Raw genomic sequence first — 23,248 nt, 5'->3', positions numbered from 1 at the left:
AAGTTGTAATGGAGGACTGTATTTAAATAAAGGATGGATGGATGTTGTATTATTTAATGTTTCTTTCCTGTCTAAATTCTTTTATTTCCATCATTTTGTATTCCATGCTTGTATATTGCCAATTGTTTTTTGATATCCCTCGTTTTTCGTGTATAAGCCTGATCAACTTATGCGTGGAAAATGTGGGGGTGTTACAGTTGGTATCAGAGCCTTCCAGGTTCGAGTGTCTTAGGGATCTGTGATTACTATACTTCCGCGTTGTGTATTCTGATAATTAGAGCCTAAGTATTAGGGTTCTTTGTATTCTTTTAGTCGGTCCATTATAATGTACTGACGTTAGATTTTTCTGAATTTAAAAGAAGGATGTCTCGGCGTGGGACAAGGAATGCGAACCAGCATCGCAGTATTTCCCCAACTCAAAATGAGAATCAGGAATTTTCCCCTCAAGTTGCTGATATTATTGCACAAGCTGTAGCAGCAGGAGTAGCATCTGCTCTACGAAACCAGCAACCTCCTCCGATAGTACCTGTTCCTGAACCAGTGGCACAGCCAATGTCATGGGACAAAGTTCGTCACTCGTTCATCCGGGGAAATCCACCAACATTTGCGGGGTCCACAGATTTCTTGTTAGCATATCAGTGGAAACAGGAGAGCGAGCGTTATCTTCGGATGGTAATCTGTACCGAAGTGCAGAAACAGATGCTGGCTACGTTTATGCTGATAGGCAATGCATTGCAGTGGTGGGAGTCTATTACTACTGTCGATGAGAGGACCAGATTGACGTATGCTGAATTTCAGACTCGCTTTGACGACAAGTATTTTCCTATGTCAGTAAGATCAGCGATGAAGACTGAATTTCTAGATCTGCAACAGGAGGATATGACTGTGGCTGAGTATGAACAGAAGTTCATTAATTTGTCATTATTTGCACCAGAGGAGGTCAATACGGAAGAAAAGAAGCGAGACCGCTTTGTGAAGGGGTTGATATGGCCGACTAAAGTGGTGATCATAGGTAGTCCTGCATATACTACTTATATCCAGGTGGTTAATGCCGCCTTACAGCACTGCCAGATGAGGAGTGATTACCGAAAGTCCAAGGGAGATAAGCGGACTAACCGAGACTACCAGACAGTGGAGAAAGGAAGTAGCAGTGGTACCAAGTCCAATCATTGGGGCAGATTTCAAGGACATCAACCTTGGAAGAAAAACAAAGGAAACCCAGATGTGCAGAGGGATGGAGTCCCTAATCAGGGTAGACAAGGTGGGATACCTCAGACCGGACAGGAACAGTGGTCGGGAAGTCAACAGAGGAGGCAGGCAGGTCCTTTTACGGGACGTTGTTATCACTGTAGAGAGATTGGGCATCCGGCCAAGATGTGTCCCAAAGCTAAGCAGGGACAGTATGGGCAGCCGAGACCTAATCAGCCGTTACCTCTACCGGCCCCACCGATGCCATGTGGGCAAGTTCAGAATTTTCCGGCACTTCCAGCACCACCATTTCCTCCGGGACAACCTCCACAGCAGTTGCATCATGGCAGAGTTTATAACTTCATGCCACATAATGCGCAAGCTCCTCAGGCTATTGAGGGTATGTTTTCTATACATGGTAGAACTGCTCGTATACTGTTTGACACTGGTGCATCACATTCTTTTGTGTCTAGATCTTTTGTTATCTTATCTGGTATGACGACTCAGTTATGTGACCAACCTCTTAATATTTATACACCATTGGGAGTTGGCGCAATTTTACGAGAGTGTAGCGGTGATATCCTTATAGAAATGGGCCGGCTTCGATTTCTTGCAAATTTGTTAGTGTTAGATATGCATTCGTATGATGTTATACTTGGGATGGACTGGTTATCTCAGTACCATACTCAGGTTAACTGTTACGAAAAGTCTATTGTATTTTCTATACCAGGACAGGAGATATATCTTCTTGTTGTACCACAACCTGATAGAGGGCCTAGCACTTATTTATTCGTTCTTGAGGAGGACTCACAGGAAGCAACTGCGGTATCTCTTGACAGCATCCCGGTAGTACAGGACTTCCAGGATGTATTCCAGGAAATTCCAGGCTTGCCACCGAGTCGAGAGATAGACTTCGTTATTGATTTGGCTCCAGGCACTACGCCTATTGCTAAGGCGCCGTACCGAATGGCACCAGTGGAGATGCGAGAGTTGAAAGATCAAATTCAGCAGTTGCTCAGCCAGGGATTTATTCGTAGGAGTACGTCACCATGGGGAGCACCAGTACTGTTTGTAAAGAAGAAGGATGGATCGCTTCGTCTTTGTATTGATTACAGAGAACTGAACAAGGTCACTGTTCGCAACAAGTACCCGTTGCCTAGAATTGATGACCTGTTTGATCAGTTGAAGGGAGCTACTTACTTCTCAAAGATCGATTTGAGGTCTGGTTATCATCAGCTACGAGTCAGAGAACAAGATGTTCCAAAGACAGCATTTCTCACAAAGAACGGATCTTATGAGTTTCGTGTTATGCCTTTCGGTTTAACGAACGCTCCAGCTGTCTTTATGGACTTGATGAATAGAGTATTCAGAGAATACTTAGATCAGATTGTCATTGTTTTCATTGATGATATTCTGGTTTACTCTAAGTCGGAGAAGGACCATGCCAGACATTTACGCACAGTATTGCAGACACTTCGAGAACATCAGTTGTTTGCGAAGTTTGAGAAGTGTGAATTTTGGCAGAAAGAGGTCAAATTTCTGGGACATGTAGTGTCAGAAGAAGGGTTAGCAGTAGATCCAGCCAAGGTTGCGGCCGTTATGGAGTGGGGATAGCCTACCTCACCGACAGAGATTCGCAGTTTTCTGGGATTGGCGGGGTATTATCGCAGGTTCATCCAGGGATTTTCCAAAATTGCGGGTCCACTTACTCAACTGACTAAGAAGAATGTACCATTTGTATGGGATGATTCTTGTCAGACTGCTTTTGCTGAATTGAAGAGTAAGTTAACTTCTGCACCTGTCTTAGCCACACCTCAGAGTGGAATCGAGTATTTAGTATTTACCGACGCTTCTCTGAAGGGTTTGGGTTGTGTGTTGATGCAAGAAGAGCGACCAGTTTCTTATGGGTCTAGGAAGCTTAAGCCTCATGAGCTTAATTACCCGACTCACGATCTAGAGCTCGCAGCAGTGGTTTTTGCCTTGCGTATTTGGAGACATTATCTTTTGGGGGAGACTTTTCGATTGTTTAGCGATCATAAGAGTCTACAGTATTTGTTCACACAGAGGGAACTGAATATGAGACAGCGCAGATGGTTGGAATTCGTGAAAGACTATCACTTCTCTATTCAGTATCATCCAGGGAAAGCGAATGTTGTAGCAGACGCACTTAGCCGTCGACCCTATGTCAGCCTTTCAGCTTTGTTTGCAACAGAGTGGGATGCTGTGAAGACTGTTGATGAGTTAGCAGACGCTTTTATGGCATGTGTGGTAGTAACTCCTTCTATCATTCATCAGGTCATTCAAGCGCAACTCTCAGATCAACAGTGTATTGATCGGGTTTCGGAGTTAGCCTCCGGAGATGTTCCTTTTTATTCTATAGGGACTGATGGAGGATTGAGGTACAAGGGACGTTTAATTGTGCCTTCAGCTGACAATTTGAGAAATGTGGTGATGAGAGAGACACACACTTCTCAGTTCTCTGTACATCCAGGGGGAGACAAGATGTATCAGGACATGAAACGCCAGTTTTGGTGGGCCGGCATGAAAAGAGATATAGCTATCTTTGTCTCTAAATGTAGCACCTGTCAGATGATTAAGATTGATCATCAGAGACCGCCAGGATCGTTACAGCCACTTCCCATACCAGAGTGGAAATGGGAGAGTATTTCCATGGACTTTATAGAGGGATTACCTACTTCACAGCATAATCACAACTCTATTTGGGTCATTGTTGATAGATTGACCAAGTCCGCTCACTTTCTGCCTGTTCGGTCAAACTTTACGTCAGAACAGTATGCTAAGCTGTATATTGCAGAAATGGTGAAACTTCATGGCGTACCATTGTCCATCGTATCAGATAGAGATTCGAAGTTTGTATCAGGATTTTGGAGGAGCTTTCAGCAGACTTTGGGTACAGAACTTTATCTTAGCACTGCTTATCATCCTCAAACAGATGGACAGACTGAGCGAGTTAATCAGATTTTAGAAGACATGTTGCGGGCATGTGTTCTTGATTTTAAGGGCAATTGGGAGGAATATTTGCCGCTTTCAGAGTTTGCTTATAACAATAGTTATCAGAAAACTATTGGTATGGCACCATTTGAGGCTTTGTACGGTAGACCGTGTAGGTCTCCTGTCTGTTGGCTTGGAGTTGGTGAGAACAACTTTTTGGGTCCTGAATTTATTAAGGACACGTCAGAAAAGATCGCTATCATTAGGGATCGGATGCGTACAGCTCAAAGCAAACAGAAAAGTTATGCTGACCGTCGAACTCGTGCTTTGGAGTTTAAGGTTGGTGATCAGGTTTTGCTTAAGGTTTCTCCTATGAAGGGAGTAATGCGGTTTGGGTCAAAAGGTAAGTTATCGCCTCGGTTTGTGGGTCCTTTTATGATTACAGATCGGATTGGGGCAGTAGCTTATCGTCTGGCTCTACCAGATAATCTTCATAGGGTACATAATGTTTTTCATGTATCTATGCTGCGAAAATTTCTACGGGACGAAGATCGATATCAACACATTGATGTGGGTGAGATTGAGTTGCAACCCGATGCAACCTATTTGGAACAACCTTACTGTATTCTCGGTCGTAGGAATCAGATACTGTACACGAAGACTATTCCATTAGTACGTGTACAGTGGAGTCATCATAATGCTACAGAGTCTACTTGGGAACGGGAAGATATTATCCGTGCCAAGTATCCAGAGCTCTTTAATACGGGTATGTAGTGAATTTCGGGGACGAAATTCCGTTATTAGGGGGGGAGAATGTAATACCCCGTAATTTATTAAAGAGTTTAGTTATTTAACTTCAATTATGTGTGGATTCCTTTACCTATTATTGTGCATACTGCATTGTTATATTAAGTTCATTTAATGGTGCATGTAAATTAATTGTGTATATTAAAATAGTAAATTTATTCATTTAATTGTGCATGTATTATTATAATTAATTTTATTTGTTGATTATGTTTAATTAAGCAATATTAGTTAATTAAAGCATTATATTTATGTTATAAAGTATGATGATGTTATAATGTGTTCTTATGTAATAGTAATAATAATAATAATAATTATTATTATTATTATTATAAAAGTTTATTAATAATAATATTAGTAATAATAATAATAATAGTTATAATAATAATAATAGTATTAAACCAATGTCATGATGAAATTAGAGATTAAGATAGGATTGCATCATATGGGTGGAATTGAAGCCTTATGCTTGGGAAGGTGGTTAGTAAATGTAAAAATTAGATATTTGTAATATTTATATTATATAATTTGTATATAAATTAGCTAGCCTACCTTAGAATGAAAAAAGGGAGTTAGAAACAAATTATAAATTCTAGTGAGCCATTGTAAGAGTGTGGGAAGGAAGAGAGAGAAAGAAAGGAGCTTGGACCGGTGTAGGGAATTTACCCGATTACGCGCAACCGGCGGATTTATTTTAAATCCAAAAAGGCAAGTTATTATCTACTTTTCCCCTTTGAATCCATAAATTATTCATTTAATTTATTTCGGGTTTTTTTAGAGATTAGAAACCATGCTAGGAGTTTCAATAAATTATTTTTAGTTTATTAAAATAATGTGTTTTAATTATTAAAGAGGTTAGTTATTTATTTATTAGCCTATGTAATTAAAATATAGCTGAAAATAATTAAATAAGGCTTTAGGGATTTTTCTAGAATTTTCTAGATTTTTCCGGGGCTTTTCTGCAATTTCCGGCGAGCCTCCGGCGAGGATTCCGGCCCGGAGTGATCCGGTGTGATGCGGCGCATGGTAGGTTAGTGCGCGCGTGCATCCTGGCCATTGGTAGAGTCTGATTGATCCGGTGTATTGCAGTCCATGATACTGCAGTACACCCGGATCAAGAACCTTTGGATTAAGTAGATTAATCCAATGCAGCATGCCCACGGAGAATCGGTACAACCGACCAACCAGCACACGCCACGTCATCAGGATGTATTAGTGCGCGCGTGGCAGCGCGTGCGCGCGCGTGGGAGGTTCTAGACGCGCGTGAAGGCGCGTGTAAGCGCGTGCGCGTGTGGGAATAGTGGAGGCGCGTGTGGGAAGCTCTGGGAGGCACGTGGGGGCGCGTGAGGGACCCCTACAGCTACTGGAAAAGTCCAGAATACCCCTAAGGCCTGTTTTGTAAATTCCAGAACCTTAAACTTGGATTTTTAGGTACTATGTTGGTATTTACGGGTTTAACGGGCCACGAAATTATTATTTTAACACCCGTTACTTATTCTTATGACCGATTAATCTTTTCTAAGCATTTATTGGCTCGTTCACAGTACGGATACTAATGTGATTTATTTAACGACATTGGTAAATATAAATAGTGTTATTATCGTATTAAATGGTATCAAACATTACTGTTAAATTAAATAAGGCTATGGTTTTAGTCAGATAAATTATCCATGATATCTTATGGGATGTTTATACTGTTAATTGATATATAAACCATGATTATTATGCTGTGTGCATTTCAGGAAATAAATGGACTGTTTAATTATGTCGCATTTATATTATATGGATGTGTTACCATATAGAACCATATGAGCTGGCTAATAAGTTTAGACTCATTTATACCTTATGCATTCGTTGCGATAGACAGATGTGTGGCTGTCGGGGTATGTGGTTTAATATTATTGGCATATGTTGCCTAATTAACATACTCAGTATATTTATTAATATTGCTGGCATGTGTTGCCTAACTTATATGCTCAGTATATTCATCAGTACTTTGCGAGGTGTTATCACTGTGTAGTTCGTTATAGTCTGTGTTGTCAGTACCGTGCACCATGTATAATAGCTGATTTCCCGAGTAGGGAAAGGCGACACTTAACCACCTAGTGTGAGTCTAAGTGATCACCGTCTATTCTGGTTGAGGTCATGTTATATATTGGATAGTTCCCTTAGGATGTATACAGATATAGTACTCAACCGATTCATAATGATTAATTTATTTGATTCTCTGATTTGGGTCATAGTAGAGAGGACTTGCTCGTGGGGTTGACTCACCATTGTTGTTATTTCAGGATACGGTCAGTACCCATTCCAAGGTTGAGGTTAGCAGTGTGGGACCACCATCCGAACTCATCTACTCTTACGATCCAGTTCAGGGTAGAAGTTTTACGTATTACTTCAGTTTCAGTTTTTATTTACTTTTGACGTCGAACTCTCAGGTTTATATTTAGGGATCCTTGACATAGGATTTCCAAGTTGTAATGGAGGACTGTATTTAAATAAAGGATGGATGGATGTTGTATTATTTAATGTTTCTTTCCTATCTAAATTCTTTTATTTCCATCATTTTGTATTCCATGCTTGTATATTGCCAATTGTTTTTTGATATCCCTCGTTTTTCGTGTATAAGCCTGATCAACTTATGCGTGGAAAATGTGGGGGTGTTACATTGTACCATTTAAGTTTGGGGGGACTGATACTTTACAGTGTTAGTTTTAAATTCAAAATTTGAGCATGACTTGTATATTTGAGGGATATTTCTATGATTGGTCCATAGCTAGTTATGATTTTGATCTTTTGAGGACTACATTGCTTAAAATTTAAAAATTGCTTGACTTGTGAGTCCAATACTCCTTGTATGCCTTATGAATGTCATTTAGGAGTAAATTTTTCGAAAAATTGATATCATGTTTGCATTTGTGGTCCACATCATCTTGATTTTGTGATTGTTTTAAGATTCACTCTAGTCTTCTATACTAGCACCGGTGCACACTAGCATTCATTTGTGGGGTACATGATTTGTTAATTATTGAATTGGTTATATCACAATTGAGCTAGTAGTGCATTGAAACTTTCATTCTTGATAAAGGTGGATAACAACCCCTTTTCACTAAGTAGCCGGGATTCTAACCTCATCAAGCACTGAACTTCTCGCGCCGAAAGGTGGAGGGCCCAAACTCTAGGTTAATAATTGAATTAAAAAGAAAAAAGAAAAAAAAAAAAAAAAAAAAGTTGCAAAAGCAATAAATAAAAAATAAAAAAAAGAAAAAGAAAAAAAAGTGAGGACTTCTCCAAAAAAGGTGAGAAGTGGGAAATGATTAGATGGAGATTGTCTTGATTTGTAACCTAGTTAATTTGAGCTTATAAGTCCGTAGGGGTATTTGAATACCTAATGCCCTAAAGCCGTCTGGTTTGGGAGTCATTGACCTAACGCTCGACCTCATGAATCGCTAGAAAGCTTAATAGATCAACACATTGCACTATACTTCTATCTCTGATCCTCAAAAAAAAATAAATAAATAAAAAATAAAAAATAAAAAATCGAGTGAAAAGAATAAGCGAACCTAGAACAATAAAGTTTTAATAAAAGGTCAACTTTTTGTCTTGATGATCGGTACTAGATTTGTGTGCTAGTTTGAGGGTAATGATGTGATTAATTCTTTAGTTAGCTAAGATAGCAACACATTTGATGCCGGTCCACTTAAAAGAATTCTAGAGTTGTTTTGATTTGCATGATCATTTTCTTGATGTGTGGAGGACCATACTTGCTTGCTTGATGTTGAAATTTGAGAGATTGCTTGGAAAGGGTTGAAAAATTGCATACTTGAGGTAGTTTTCTCCCAATGCTTGTTTGCAATATTGGTATCTCTTTTGAAAGAATGAGCTTAATGTTTGTGGGTATCATTTCTGGAAACCCTCACGAGATTTCACTCGTCCACTAGGGGTAACCTAGGGGTTTAAAAGACTTATTGCATGTGCTAAGTGCAATCGTGTTCCTTACGAAAGTGGCGTTATCCATTTATTGTTTTCTAGTTCATACTTGTATAGTTGTTTATTTCATTCCTTTACTTTCTAGTTCATTACTAGGGACTAGCAATATTTAAGTTTGGGGGTGTGTGGCCGGTGTGTGCCGCACCAGCGTCAAGGTTGATGAGTGTGCATTTAGGCGAGGGCCAAGAGTTTTACATTTATAGAAGCCACTACTACCTTTAACTAAAAATATAACTAGGGCGAATAGGGATCGTCCCAAGGGACTGTGAGGATCGGGCAATGTCGTGGAATCACAATTAGGGCTAGTAGGTCGAGTGATCAAACAATTGGTTGGTTGGTTGATTAAAGAGCAACTAGATTAAACTAAGTAATAGCAAATAAAATGCAATTAAGAATAAGTAAGAGAGAGAAAGAGATCTTGGGGTTTAGAGATCACCATCAAGCAATGCATTTCTATATCATTGACAAGTGATTAATGAGGGCAAATGGTGTGTTGCAATATTGGTGTGTGTGTGTGTTTGGTTGATTCAACAAGCAATGATGACTAGTTAAGCATGTATTGTCTAAACATCATGTGAAAGGCACAATATATCTAAGCAATGAAGCATATATTGTCTAAACAACATGTGAAAGGCACAATAAATCAAAACAAGTCATTAATCTTTTCATTAAGCTCACAATCCAAATACAAGACAAGGATAGAGACATATGCTAATTGCATTCAAAAGCTTGGATCATCAAACAACAAGCATAGATTGTCCTCCCATTTAACACTACACTACAACTACACTACATCTACACTACTAGCATGAAAATAAACTAAGGGAAATGCACAATCGATTAAGAGATAAGCATGAACCATCAAGAGAATCACAAAAGCATTCCTTTAAGCACTATGTTTTGACAATCTTCAAATCTATAGCATCAATACACATAGACATGCATTAATAACACAAAATCTAGAGACAAGCACATGAATATCTATTCTAGCATACATAGACACATGGATAGAATGAAATGATCAATTGGAAGCATTAAACCACATAAATCATTGAATAAACAAGATCTATATATATCAAAGTGTCAAAACATCAATTACAACACTAATCCCTTAATAATACACAAGATTAAGATATAGAAAGCATGCTTAGGGCTAACTCTAGCCCCAAGAGGATGTCTAGCCACTTATGGTGATGATGCTCCAACCCTCAAGGGCTAATTCCATGGTTGAAATCTGCTCCTTGTTGATGAAGAACTCCAATGGTGTCTCTAGCCTCTTCCTCCTCTAAGCTTGCTCTCCAAGAGATGATATGAAAAAAATGTTGGCTCCCCTTGTAAAAAGCAATCCTTATCCTTATATAGGTAGGTCAAAATGACACCCAAAATTAGCTGGGGTCGTGCACACAATATTCCCTAATGATTGGATAAAGGACAACTTTCAATGAGATGGAATTTTAACTTTTTCGCATTGGAGGAAGTTCGATCGATCGAACCTTGAACTTGGATCGATTGAAAGTAAGTGAGATCGATCGAACTTAGGCTAGATCGATCCAACTGGCTGAGCGTTTTGGAAAAAGACAAATCCGAGATATTTTTTGGAGATATTTATGGGAAAAGGACAAAAGTGGTTAGTGGGTGGTACAGCTGTGGATAGGATCAATCATTTGAATAGGGACAAAAGTGTTCGATCGATTGAAGGATAGTGTTGGATCGATCGAACTTTTGGAACTTTATATTTTTGGGTCAAGGCTTGGATCTATCTTGAAGTGCTGAGATCGATCATTATTTGATTGATCGAACCTTGAACTTGGATCGATTGAACTTTGTTGCTTGTCACCTTTGGCTTCATTTGCTTCCTTCTTTCTCCACTTTGCTCCTTTTTTTGTTTAATTCCAGAATTGCTTCAATTAAGCTCTTATTTAGCTGAGTTAGCTTATTTTCGGGATAAGTACCTGAAAAAGGAAATAATACGAAATCAATCTAAAACGGTAAAGTAAGATAGATAAAGGTACTAAAATGCCTAAGCTTAAGGGGTTTAAATACGCACTTTTCAGCGCTCATCAATTTGATTTGATATTGAGTCCACCTTTAGACCCATCCCATCTATTCGAGCTCCCAAACGGGTCTCCTGGATTTCCATTCCCTGCCTAATAACTTTAAGCATTTGCATGATTGGAACATCCGATGGGAAGGACGTTCCTGCTATATAGGATCCGGCTTGGCCAGTTGGCTGGACTTCATTTTCCTCTTCCTTGTTTGTATTCGTATTCTTTGAATTCTTCTTGGGAGGCATCTTTGTTATAAATTATTCACCTAGTGGGGTCCCACCGGGCGTGCCAAAAATGTTGACGCTAAAATCGGCTGGTTAGATCCGATTCTGAATTGATGTAATACTGGCGTGCCAGAACCAATTATATGGTTCAAGTGAAAATTGTCAACTGCAGTCCCTTTGAGAAAGTTGACTTTTAGACGATGTGAGGAAAAAGGGAACAATAAAACTCCTCTTTGAGTTCAGAATTGCCTCAATTAAAAAGACTTTTAGAATGAATAATTTATAGTAATAGATTGAGAATAGAAAGGGGAGAAAATCTGGATATAGAAAGAGATAGAGGGTGAGAATTAGAACGAGATAGAGAGAATGAGATAGATAGAGATAGATAAAAATAGCAAGGATACTATTTAGGAGAAAGGCTTGAGAAAACAAGCACAATAATAAAATGGTTCTGAGGGTGTTGGACCTCTATCACTCTATCACATCATGCTTCTTTGATTATTTATAGAATAAAACGTTAACAAAATCTTACACATAAGCTTTCTAATTACATCAAAACTCTGTCAAATAACTAATTACTGTTTTCAAATAAAAGCCTAATTCTATAGATAAACATAATTATGTAACTAAATAAACTAATCGATATATATTAGCATTTAGGAATATACTTCTTATCTATTTGTTACTTCAAGTCATCCAAACCAACTCTATTGTTGCGCCTTTAAACACAATTCATGCAGATCCAATTATTCTTTAAATTGCAACATCGCTACCCCAATTGTAGTCCAAGCCCATGATCCATGTTGAATAATAATATTCTTCAGCCCAATTTAATTACCACACATCTTCATCCCAATCTCTTCTTACAGCCCAAACATCTGCCACGTCATTGTACTTTAAACCCAATTATAGTCCAAGCCCAATTATCAAAATGGGTGTCAATACTAAATATATTAAACATGTGGATATCTTTGTCTTGGAATACATATACATTAAACATAACCAAGAACACGCATGATGCACCGATGACTTTTGTCATATATTTGTATAATGCATGTAGTTGACATAATGGGTAACAGTCTTGTTTGCCACGCAGGAAAGTATTTAATTGGAAACTATGATTAGCGAAATAGGTCAACCTTCCCGGTTTGCATAAAATAAACTTCTTGGAAATTCCAAATTAGATTCAAATAGAACGAATATACTCCCTCCGTCTCATATTAAATATTCATTTTGGGAAGTAGAACTTTTTAAAGGAACATGTAATTATTGCATTGTTCTTTTCAAAAATTACAAAACTACCCTTTCAAGTTTAAATATATATATATCATCAAGTTTGAAACTTTTTAAAATTTTAAGGATATTTTATGAAAAGATGTGAAATATGTTGTTTAAACTTGATAAGTGGATAAGTATTTTGTGATATCCAAAAGGAAAAGATGGACAACTATTATAAAAGGAAGGGAGTAATAAACTAGCAAAAGTAATTACAATGAAGTTATACCTTTCTTAGCCTTTTGGTAAAATCAAGTGTACTTTTTGTTGAAAAAAATTACCCAAAAAAAATGAAGTTAGAGTTGCAATTTAGCATGATTTTGGTTCATTCACTACTCAATTCAAACCATTTTACTCATGCCGTTTGTGCTCGTGTACTTAATGCCTTATCTTCTGATACAATACCATTTAAAAATTGTAAAAATAACAAATAAAAAAAAATTTATCCTTTGCATTTCCACTAGTTTGACTAAAAGTATAGGTTATTTGATTAGTTTTCTAATTGAAAATGATTCTTAATAACTCATAAAAGTATTAATATATTTTTAAAAAATTATAAAAAATAATTATCTGAAAATATCTTTTTTAACAGATTATATATCAATTAAATAATTTTATTTTTTATTTTTTACAAGTTTTGAATTTTCAACAATGTAAAAACTTTCATCAAAAAATTGAACCAAACATTCCTATAATAGTCAAGGAGAAGATGTTTAGTGCACCGGATATATTTAGTATGCCGCGAGCAATGAAAATATACCATTTTACGAAATTGGTCTAACTATTTTTAAATATACCATTTTACGAAATTGGTCTAACTATTTTTAAAAACTGTTATGATTATTTTTATTGATGGACAAGGGTGGATCCAGCTTTTCTGAATGAAGTGGGCTAATTTTGGAACCATTACTATTTTATTTATTATTTTGTTTTTTTAATTTTTTTTTTTTGAGCTTCGCCCACCCTTTATTGATGAAGGTATACCAATGACTTGACATGTCCACCCAATATCTACTCATCGTAAAGGCTTTACAGTGAAATCTTAAGAGGAAAGCCATAGGATGACCAATTGGCCTTCGGATTGACGAGCCAAAGGACGACTCCATACACTTGATTGGTTGTGCGAAATTCAAGCTTCCACTCGATCAATATCGATTACAATAAAACCAAAAATAAGGCTAAAGATCAAATCAAATTCATTGAGTTAAAAATTGTATCTATAATACGACTATCAATGGAACCACCGTACCAGCGTAGCCAATCAATGCACAAACATAAAAACTCTCAATCAATCTTATTAAATCAATCTTATTAAAGACTTACTCCATCACAAGATGCATGACAATATCAATACACAAACTAGTACGCCGTGATCCTTGACATTGATACATAGAAGCAGTTAATCATAATATTAGTCCCAAAATAAATACATATCTTTTTATTTTATCCGTCAGAATGCAAGTGTCCTATTTAAAAAGTCAATATATTATTTTTCATAATATTATCAATTTAACTTCTTCTTTTTTTTATTTAATGTATAAAAAGTAAATTATCACATCACTCACCGTGAATTTCACTATAAATAAATTTAATAATTCATTCACTATTAATATAATAAAAAATACATTCTCAATAAGAAATTATTATTTGAAACGGAATATTATGCACCATTTTAAAAAGCAACATAGTTCAAGGGACATTTTCAATCACTTGTGCTCAAAGCCTCCACGGCCAAACTATGAATTGTGAAACTTCTTAATATTAATATTTTATTTAAATATTTTATTTAAAAATAAATAAATAAACAAACGAACTCCTTAATATTTGTCAACTAAGTAACAATTATTCCTCTTTGGGTACGCATTAGGACCAGCTAAAGAACAACCCAGTTGTGTTATCATTGACGCAATTTTATTAATCCAACTTGTGCTATTATTGATGCAATTCAATGGATTTTTAAGTAAATGTCCTGGCCCTATATTCATAAAAGAAACCACTTTTCTGACCAATGATGAGTTTGGTATTCATTACTTTTGGGCCTTTTAGACATGTGCATATTCTAAGGTGGTGTGCCCTTAAACACCTACCACATTATATATGCATAACAAGAATATGGGATAAACAAGGACCGTCCAAAATGTTGATCTGTATTGCCCTAACCGTTGGATCATTAATTTTTTTTTAATTTCGTTGATACAACTCATGCCAGAAACTTAGTAAGAGTCTAAGAGAGTTAGCTCACGAATTATAAGATTAGTGGAATAATGTAATATAGTTGAGATTATGAATAAAATTCAAGCCACCTTTGGATGTGTCTGTATATATATATATATAATACCCCATCCATATAATCCATGTCATCCATCCATTGCATTAAGTATTTTGGTACATTGAGTACAACAGTATCATCAGAAAATGACTCTCCGAAAGAGAATTGACATGGCTTATCCATACTATTCTCCACCACCACCACAGACCCCACCTCCACCAGCATGTATCACGGCACAGCCGCCGCCGCCACCACCTCCACCTGCATGTACTCCGCCACCACCGCCACCTGCATGTATCATGGCACAACCACCACCTCCGCCATCACCACCTTGTCAGTGTGTCCAACCACCTCCCCTTGCTTCGCCACCAACCCCTAGTGGTGGTCCGGTTCCACCACAATCACCCACTCCGCCACCACATAACTTGCCACCACCAACACCACCACCAACTAGTGGACCACCACCGAAATGGAAACCACCAACACCAACACCACCACTGACTAGTGCACCACCGCCAACATCACCACTTCCAGCACCACCATCAAAATGGCAACCACCAACACAAACACCACCACCAACTAGCGGACCACCACCAACATCACCACCACTTGCTGCAACACCACCGACATCACCACCACTTGCTGCAACACCACCAACATCGCAACCACCTCCTGTTGCTTCGCCACCAAACCCTAGTGGTGGTCCGGTTCCACCACAATCACCTATTCCACCACCACCAACTAGTGGACCGCCACCAAAGTTGCAACCACCAAGACCAACAACACCACCGACTAGTAGACCACCACCACCACCACCACCACTTCCAGCACCCCCACCAAAATGGCAACCACCAACAGCACCACCAACTAGCGAACCACCACCAACATCACCACCACAAAAATGGCAACCACCAACTAGCGGACCACCAACATCACCACCTCTTGTTGCAGCAACACCACCAACATCACCACCTCCTGTTGCAGCAACACCACCAACATCGCAACCACCACTTCCAGCACCACCACCAAAATGGCAACCACCAACAGCACCACCAACATCACCACCTCCTGTTGCAGCAACACCACCAACAACATCACCACTTGCTGCACCACCACAAAAATGGCAACCAGCAACACCATCTCCACTTGCAGCGCCACCACCAAGATCACCACTTGCTGCACCACCACAGAAATGGCCACCACCAGCACCGCCACTTGCTGCACCACCACAAAATTTGCAACCACCAACAGCTCCACCACTTGCTGCACCACCCCAAAGTTGGCAGCCACAAACACCATCACCACTTGCTGCACCACCGCAAAATTGGCAGCCAACAACACCACCAGTAGCCGCACCACCGCAAAAATGGGGACCGCCAGCACCACCACTTGCTGCACCACCTAACAGCATCCCAACTCCTACAATACCTACACCAAACAACTCAATCCCACCACCACCATCAAACGTTCTAATACCACCGCCACCTCCAGGAGGAGGAGGAGGCAACAACTACACAACCGTCCTGGTGGTGTGTGTCTCTCTAGGTGGTTTGTTCTTCTTGGCATTCCTTGCAGTTGGCCTCTTCTGCTTAGCTAAGAAGAAGAAAAGGCCTATACTGTTCCCAGCAGCAGCTGCTTGTGTCGAAGCGCAACCTGCTTGCCCCGAGGAGCCACCTCCGCCGCCACCGTGTGTTGAAGAAACTGTGGCTGTGGCAATAGCAGTTGATGAATGTGAGCAAATTCAAGAAGCTGAAGGCATTTACAGTGGTAGTGGTTCGCAACCACCCGGTGTTACCGGGGCTGCAATTACTACACATGCATCATCAAGCCGTCGGCAATGTGAATAAAGATCATACAAGTAGCTCTGCTTTGTGGATGTGTCTTTTTGAATTGTAATATTAATTAAGTTTGATGGTATGATGGGTTTATATTTATTTGATTGATTTTATTTGTATTTGTTCACGTGTGATCAAAGTAAAAGTAATGAGAAGTATTTGTTTTATTTTTGGTGATCAAAGTAGATAGCAGAAATCAATAGCTAAAATTCAAGTTTTATACGGTATAAAATATTGATCGACATGAAGAAGAGGCAAATTAGAGCTCTTAAATCATGAAGCAGTGCGCTGAAAATTAAGGTTAGCGTACACTGCTACAAGGATACTATATATATATATATAATTTTTTTTTTCTTTTTTTGAAAGTTTCCATGCATATATTACTTACGTGGCACCTAGATTTCAATGATCCTTGGAGATATTGGATATTTATGTTACAAGTGGTGTCACTAGGATTCTCATAAGTCATAACCCAATGGTTTCAGACCTTGATTTGCTTGAAAAACGGTAGTCCGTATGGTAGACGTACCTATTACATCAATGATTATAAACTGAAATATTAATTGTTTCTGAAGAGATACTACCATTCACCACAATGATAGGATGGAGCTATGAGCCGAGTGAAGAATAGGGATGACAACTGGGCAGTTTGGGATGAATTTGCCTAAAATTTTTATTAACCAGGATTGAAGGTGGGATGATTGCAATTATAATTAAGAATTGGTTTATAGAAAATAGTCAATTGTGTGATGTGGGGAATGTTGCTGACACTTGTAAATATCTCCTAATTATGTAAACGTGTTTTGAATATAGCAACTGCGGAGAGTGTGACCATATCTACACCGGCGGAGCCAGAAAAATTGGGAAGGGGATGGGGAGTAATATAAATAGATGAGGTTGTTAATTGTCTTAGTTAGCATTATTTTTCTTCTCTCTGTAAATCATAAGAAATAATTTATATACGTGTGTGTATATTTATAAACAAGAAAAAAAAAAAAAAAGACCCTTTTAATTTTACATGCTTGATTTAATGTAATGCATCCTGAAAAAATATCTTCTTCTTTCCTTTTCTTTTGTTTTTTTTTTCTTTTAAAGTTTTGAAAAAACATCTTCCTCGTAAAATTATTAGTGAATATAAATAATCAAGTTTAAGCTTTTAAAGTACATAGCAATAAACATAATATTGTATACAAAATATTTCGAGTTTTCAAATAATATCCTCATCCACAGGCCGGGACGGATGTATGTACAAGTATATATATATATATATATATATATATATATATATATATATATATAACTACAAAATTACACTATAGCTCCCACTAAAATTACTAAAATATTATACTATTATTCTCTCTAACACAATTTTCTGACCCGTCCCTAATCATTCAGATAATTAATTACAATAGATGTACATGAATTGTACTCGAAATCTGATCACTGATGTTAAATGATCTAAAGAATATAAGTGTTAGTCTCTCCCCTTGTCGATCTCTTCACCTTGTAATGCAATCAAATTTCATGAGGGATTACATATATTTCAAACATGCACCGATGACTTTATCATATATTTGACTAATGAATGCATGTAGTTGATATAATGGTTAATGGTCTTGTTTGCACGCAATCAATTTGAAATGGAAGCTAAGATTAGTCAAATTGGTCAGCTTTCCAGTTTGCATTTAATATATATATATATATATATATATTTCTTGTATTGGTTCATCAATTTCTTGGGGAAAACCTCTTTTTTTACTCTTCTCCTTGCATTTCTTAGTTTGTTAGAATATATATATATATATATATATTCTAACAAACTAAGAAATGCAAGGAGAAGAGTAAAAAAAGAGGTTTTCCCCAAGAAATTGATGAACCAATACAAGAAATCAACTTCTAATCCATTCCTAACAAACTAATATATATATATATATATTCTAAGAAGTGTTAGAATATATATATATATATTCTAACAAACTAAGAAATGCAAGGAGAAGAGTAAAAAAAGAGGTTTTCCCCAAGAAATTGATGAACCAATACAAGAAATCAACTTCTAATCCATTCCTATATTCGTGCTTTCTAGTTTAGTGACACGAACATAGACACGGAAACAGACTAAAACACTTTTTTCTATACAAAATTGCATATATGTACATACAAAGTAATAAGACATCTAGCATCAATACAAAATTGCATATATGTACATACAAAGTAATAAGACATCTAATATCTAAGCGTCCAAGACTATATATACATATCATGACCAGAAACTTATCCTGCATGAACCTACATCAAGTCAACATTTTCAATATGCATGTTTGTTTTTTTTTTTTTTTTTGGTTAAAAGGGTAAGCTTTATAAATAAGAAATATGTACAACAGAGCAACCAATGAAAGAGAACTTCCATGGTTTAGAACAATATGTTGAAGTGTATACTCTTCATGTTTTCAATTTGTGCATAACACTTCAATGAGCTTCACTCGTAGCTGTCCATGTGCATGATATATATATATATATATATATATATATATATATATATATGGAGATTCAATAACTTCATTTAATCATAGTAGTACTACAATGAATATGCTAATAAAATAGATATAACAAACTACCACAAATAATTACTATAAAGTATTGTTTCCAAATATTTCACTTAAGTATAGGTAACGAATCAAGTTGTAGTTCCAAATATCTAAGTTGCAATTTAACATGATTTTTGCTTACATTAATTACGTACCAGAACCACTTACTAAAATTGTCTTTAATATGGTCAAATTTTTGAGGTACAAGTTAATCATAATTGGTAAGATTTTGGAAGTACTATCTTTGATTTTGATTCGATAATAATAAAAAATAAAATAAAATCTACATTATTTAAAGACGGGACAATTTGAGAAATCGAAATTACTTCCGATAGAGCATTTGCTTACGTAGCATGTTGTTAAGTCCACTAGCATGCCATCTCGGCCGGTCGCGGAACTTGTGGCGTGAAGCAAGCAAATTGTTTATGAGAAAGCCAAGTTGTAATAAGCTTAAAGATTAATTAATTAAGATAAATTAGTTATAAATTCAATGAGTTAAAAATGTATCTATCATAGGGAATGATGCATGACAATGATGTCAAATAAACAATATAACATTGATACATCATACATAGAAGCAGTCAAACATATGTAGGACATATTTAACGAAATATATATATACACACACATACATGTTGGACAATACAATCTGTAATTCGTACAATTTAAGCAAGCACAAGGTTCACGGGACATTAATTTCAATTACTTATACTCAAAGCCTCGATGAAAGTTCTTAATTAGATTTTGTCCATCACAAACAAACTAACAAATATTCTTTTTGTGGGTACACACTAGGATCAGTTAAAGAACAACACAACTTGTGTTATCATTCACACAATTTTATAATCCCAACTTGTGCTACTATTGTCACAATTTAATGTGCTTTTAAGATAATGTTTTGATCCTATATTCATAAAACAAAGATTTTTTTGACCAATGATGAGTTTGGTACTCATTACTTTTGTGTCTTTTAGACATGTGCATTTTTTTTAAAGGTAGCGTTACCTTTTACACCTAACAAATTAGATGTGCTTATTAAGATGGGATAAACAAGGACCGTCCAAAATGTTTTGATCTGGTTTGCTCCAACCGTTGAATCAATAATTTTATTAATGTTGTAAATCCAAGTCACCAAAAACTTAGTTAGAGTCTAAGAGAATTAGCTCACTAATTATAACACAAGTGGACTATGTGATATAGTTGGGATTATAAATAAATTTGAAGCCACCTTTGGATGTGTGTGTGTGTGTGTGTGTGTGTGTGTATATATATATAGCCCATCCTTGTGATCAGTTTTATCCATTCATTGCATCCTAGTGTTGGTAACATTGTCATTAGAAAATGAGTCTCCGCAAGAGAATTGACATGGCTTATCCATACTATTCTCCTCCTCCACCAGCGTTGCCGCCGCCACCACCTGCTTGTGTCACGGCGCAACCGCCACCACCGCCACCACCACCACCACCTGCATGCACGCCACCACCGCCACCACCACCACCACCTGCATGCACGCCACCACCACCACCTCCACCTGCATGTAGTACGCCGCCGCCACCACCACAAACACCACCTTGTCAGTGCGTCCAACCACCTCCCGTTGCTTCGCCACCAAACCCTAGTGGTGGTCCGGTTCCACCACAATCACCAACTCCACCGCCACCACATCACTTGCCACCACCAATACCACCACCAACTAGCAGACCACCACCACCGATTAGCGGCCCACCACCAAAATGGCAACCACCAACAGCACCACCACCAACAACACCGGGTCAACCACCACTTGCTGCACCTCCACCAAAGTTGCAACCAACACCACCAGGTCAACCACCACATGCTGCACCACCACCAAAGTTGCAACCACCAACACCACCAGGTCAACCACCACATGCTGCACCACCACCAAAGTGGCAACCACCAACACCACCAGGTCAACCACCACATGCTGCACCACCACCAAAGTTGCAACCACCAACACTACCAGGTCAACCACCACATGCTGCACCACCACCAAAGTGGCAACCACCAGGTCAGCCACCACATGCTGCACCACCACCAAAGTTGCAACCACCAACACCACCAGGTCAGCCACCACTTGCTGCACCACCTCCTACAATACCTACACCAAACTACTCAATCCCACCACCACCATCAAACGTTCTAATACCGCCGCCGCCTCCAGGAGGAGGAGGCAACAACCACACAACCGTCATAGTGGTGTGTGTCTCTCTTGGTGGTTTATTCTTCTTGGCATTCCTTGCAGTTGGCCTCTTCTGCTTCGCTAAGAAGAAAAAGAAGCCCATACTGGTCCCAGCAGCAGCTGCTTGTGTCGAAGAGCAACCTGCTTGCCCCGAGGAGCCACCGCCGCCGTGTGCTGAAGAAACTGAGGCTGTGGCAGTAGTAGTTGAGGAGGACTATGGCCAAATTCATGAAGTTGGAGGCATTTCCAGTTATGGTAGTTCACAACCCGGTGTCGCAGGGGCTGCAAGTAGTAGTCATGCATAATCAAGCCATCGGCATTAATGTGGTTAAAGATCATACAATCTGCTTGCATTTTAGCTCTGCTTATTGGAAGTGTCTTTTTTTGTTTGCTTCTTGTAGGGTTTTCTTGAATTGGAAAACACACACACACATACCATTTGTTGATCGATAGAAGTGTATAGTACATGTCACATATCTGTCCACCCTCTTCTGCAAATTCTGGATTAAATATTGTCTGATGGGTTTGTATTCATTTGATTGAATATTGTATTGTATTATATTTGTTCACGTGTGATCAAAGTAACAGCAATGGAATTTATTTTTCCTGATTAAACTAGGTATTTTAATTTATTATTATGAGAATCAATCCTACTACTTCCAATCCTGGAATTAATTTCCATGCTTTTAAAAATATAAAAAATAACTATTGCATAAAATGTACTTCTACCTAATTGTTCAACAGATCCTATATCTATCTATAGGACGAAGAATTTTTTTTTTTGTATTTTAATGTACTTATTTAATTTATACCTATTTAATCACATGAATTATACCTATTTATACAAATAACTCCTTGTTAACACATAGAGTTCAATAAACATATCTTGAGTTAGTACGAAGGTAAGAACCCTCCAAGGAAAATCAATAGCTAAAATACAAGTTTTATATAAAATATTGTGATGATGGAAAGGTAAATCAGAGCTCCTAAATCATGAAGCAGTGCTGAAAATTAAGGATTGCTTACACTGCTACAAAGAGACTCTATGTTTACTCATGTGGACTTGCATTTTAGCATATAATAGTTCCCATTTTTATTGAAGTGCTATGGGTGCATGAATATAATAAAGTTATTTTGTACTATTTGTTGACAAAATAACCGATAATATTTTACAACCACAAATTGACTGGAATATCATTTTCCATACTTTTAATAATGGGTTATTAGGTGTCATGTATGCAGACATTTTGGCTGAAGAAACCAAATGGAATTTGAAAACAAAGACTTCTTCATACATTTACCTAATAAAAAAATAAAAATAAAAAAAGACGTCTTTATCCACTTTAAAAATGACAGAGTTATTTAATAGCTGGACTTTGATATTTAGAAGTCTAAAATTTAGAAATCGATTCCCATTGGATTTTCTTTGTGACTAGCTTTCGCTGTCCGTATAGTGACTTACTTAGCCTGGATAGAGAGGCGCTCTTCTGAACCCTCAAAAATTAATTGAGTTGTTGAGCGGTTCGTGCCTTCCTGAACACTCAGGTTAACTAAGAAGAAAAAGAAAAAAAAAAGACTACTCTTCTTTCTTGGTCAAGTGGCTAGTGATTAATGGCTAAGATCTCATTTTCCTTCTTCTTTTCTCTCTTTTCAATGAAAACAGAGTCTAAGAAATTGTAAATTGATTTGGATTTGCATACTATGAAGAACAATGAGGATTCTTGTAATTGGGATTGACATACATTGTAATTATTCATAATATGTCAGCTGAAGAACTATGTGGATTCCCGTAATTGGGATTCACTTGCATTTTTTTTTTTTTTTTTGAAAAGTCAAACAATTGCATTCAAATTACATTAACAATTTTCAATATGTTAG

The 23,248-nt window shown here is 37.5% G+C and overlaps 2 protein-coding genes across 2 annotated transcripts; one reads left to right on the top strand and one right to left on the bottom strand.

Moving 5' to 3' along the window:
- Positions 1–14,934: 14,934 nt before the first annotated feature.
- LOC132277679 (glycine-rich cell wall structural protein-like) lies at positions 14,935–17,172 on the bottom strand. The gene is made up of 4 exons (XM_059779521.1): positions 17,115–17,172; positions 16,368–16,457; positions 15,102–16,178; positions 14,935–15,038 (listed from the first exon to the last, which is right to left on the bottom strand). The coding sequence occupies exons 1-4, from the start codon at positions 17,170–17,172 to the stop codon at positions 14,935–14,937; spliced, it is 1,329 nt and encodes a 442-aa protein (XP_059635504.1).
- A 3,296-nt stretch (positions 17,173–20,468) lies between these two features.
- Positions 20,469–21,939, top strand: LOC132278946 (extensin-like). The gene has a single exon (XM_059780853.1). The coding sequence runs from the start codon at positions 20,512–20,514 to the stop codon at positions 21,673–21,675; it is 1,164 nt and encodes a 387-aa protein (XP_059636836.1). The 5' UTR covers positions 20,469–20,511; the 3' UTR covers positions 21,676–21,939.
- Positions 21,940–23,248: the final 1,309 nt, after the last annotated feature.

The sequence above is a fragment of the Cornus florida genome, unplaced genomic scaffold (assembly GCF_030987335.1).
Source record: "Cornus florida cultivar Cherokee Brave unplaced genomic scaffold, ASM3098733v1 CherokeeBrave_3.0.0_Hap2_Chr10, whole genome shotgun sequence".
Taxonomy (NCBI): Eukaryota; Viridiplantae; Streptophyta; class Magnoliopsida; order Cornales; family Cornaceae; genus Cornus; species Cornus florida.
The sequence above is the reverse complement of the archived record's forward strand: the minus strand, read 5'-3'. Positions and strand labels throughout refer to the sequence as shown.

Bases quoted from the DNA above. Each gene is read 5' to 3' on its own strand.
- LOC132277679 (XM_059779521.1), bottom strand. From the start codon at position 17,172: ATGGTAGTATCTCTTCAGAAACAATTAATATTTCAGTTTATAATCATT. The intron at 16,458-17,114 runs GTACGTCTACCA...CTATTGCCACAG, and splicing joins TATAATCATTGATGTAATAG to CCACAGTTTCTTCAACACAC. The intron at 15,039-15,101 runs GTGGTTGGACAC...TGATACATGCAG, and splicing joins TGGTGGCGAAGCAAGGGGAG to GTGGCGGTGGTGGCGGAGTA.
- LOC132278946 (XM_059780853.1), top strand. From the start codon at position 20,512: ATGAGTCTCCGCAAGAGAATTGACATGGCTTATCCATACTATTCTCCT.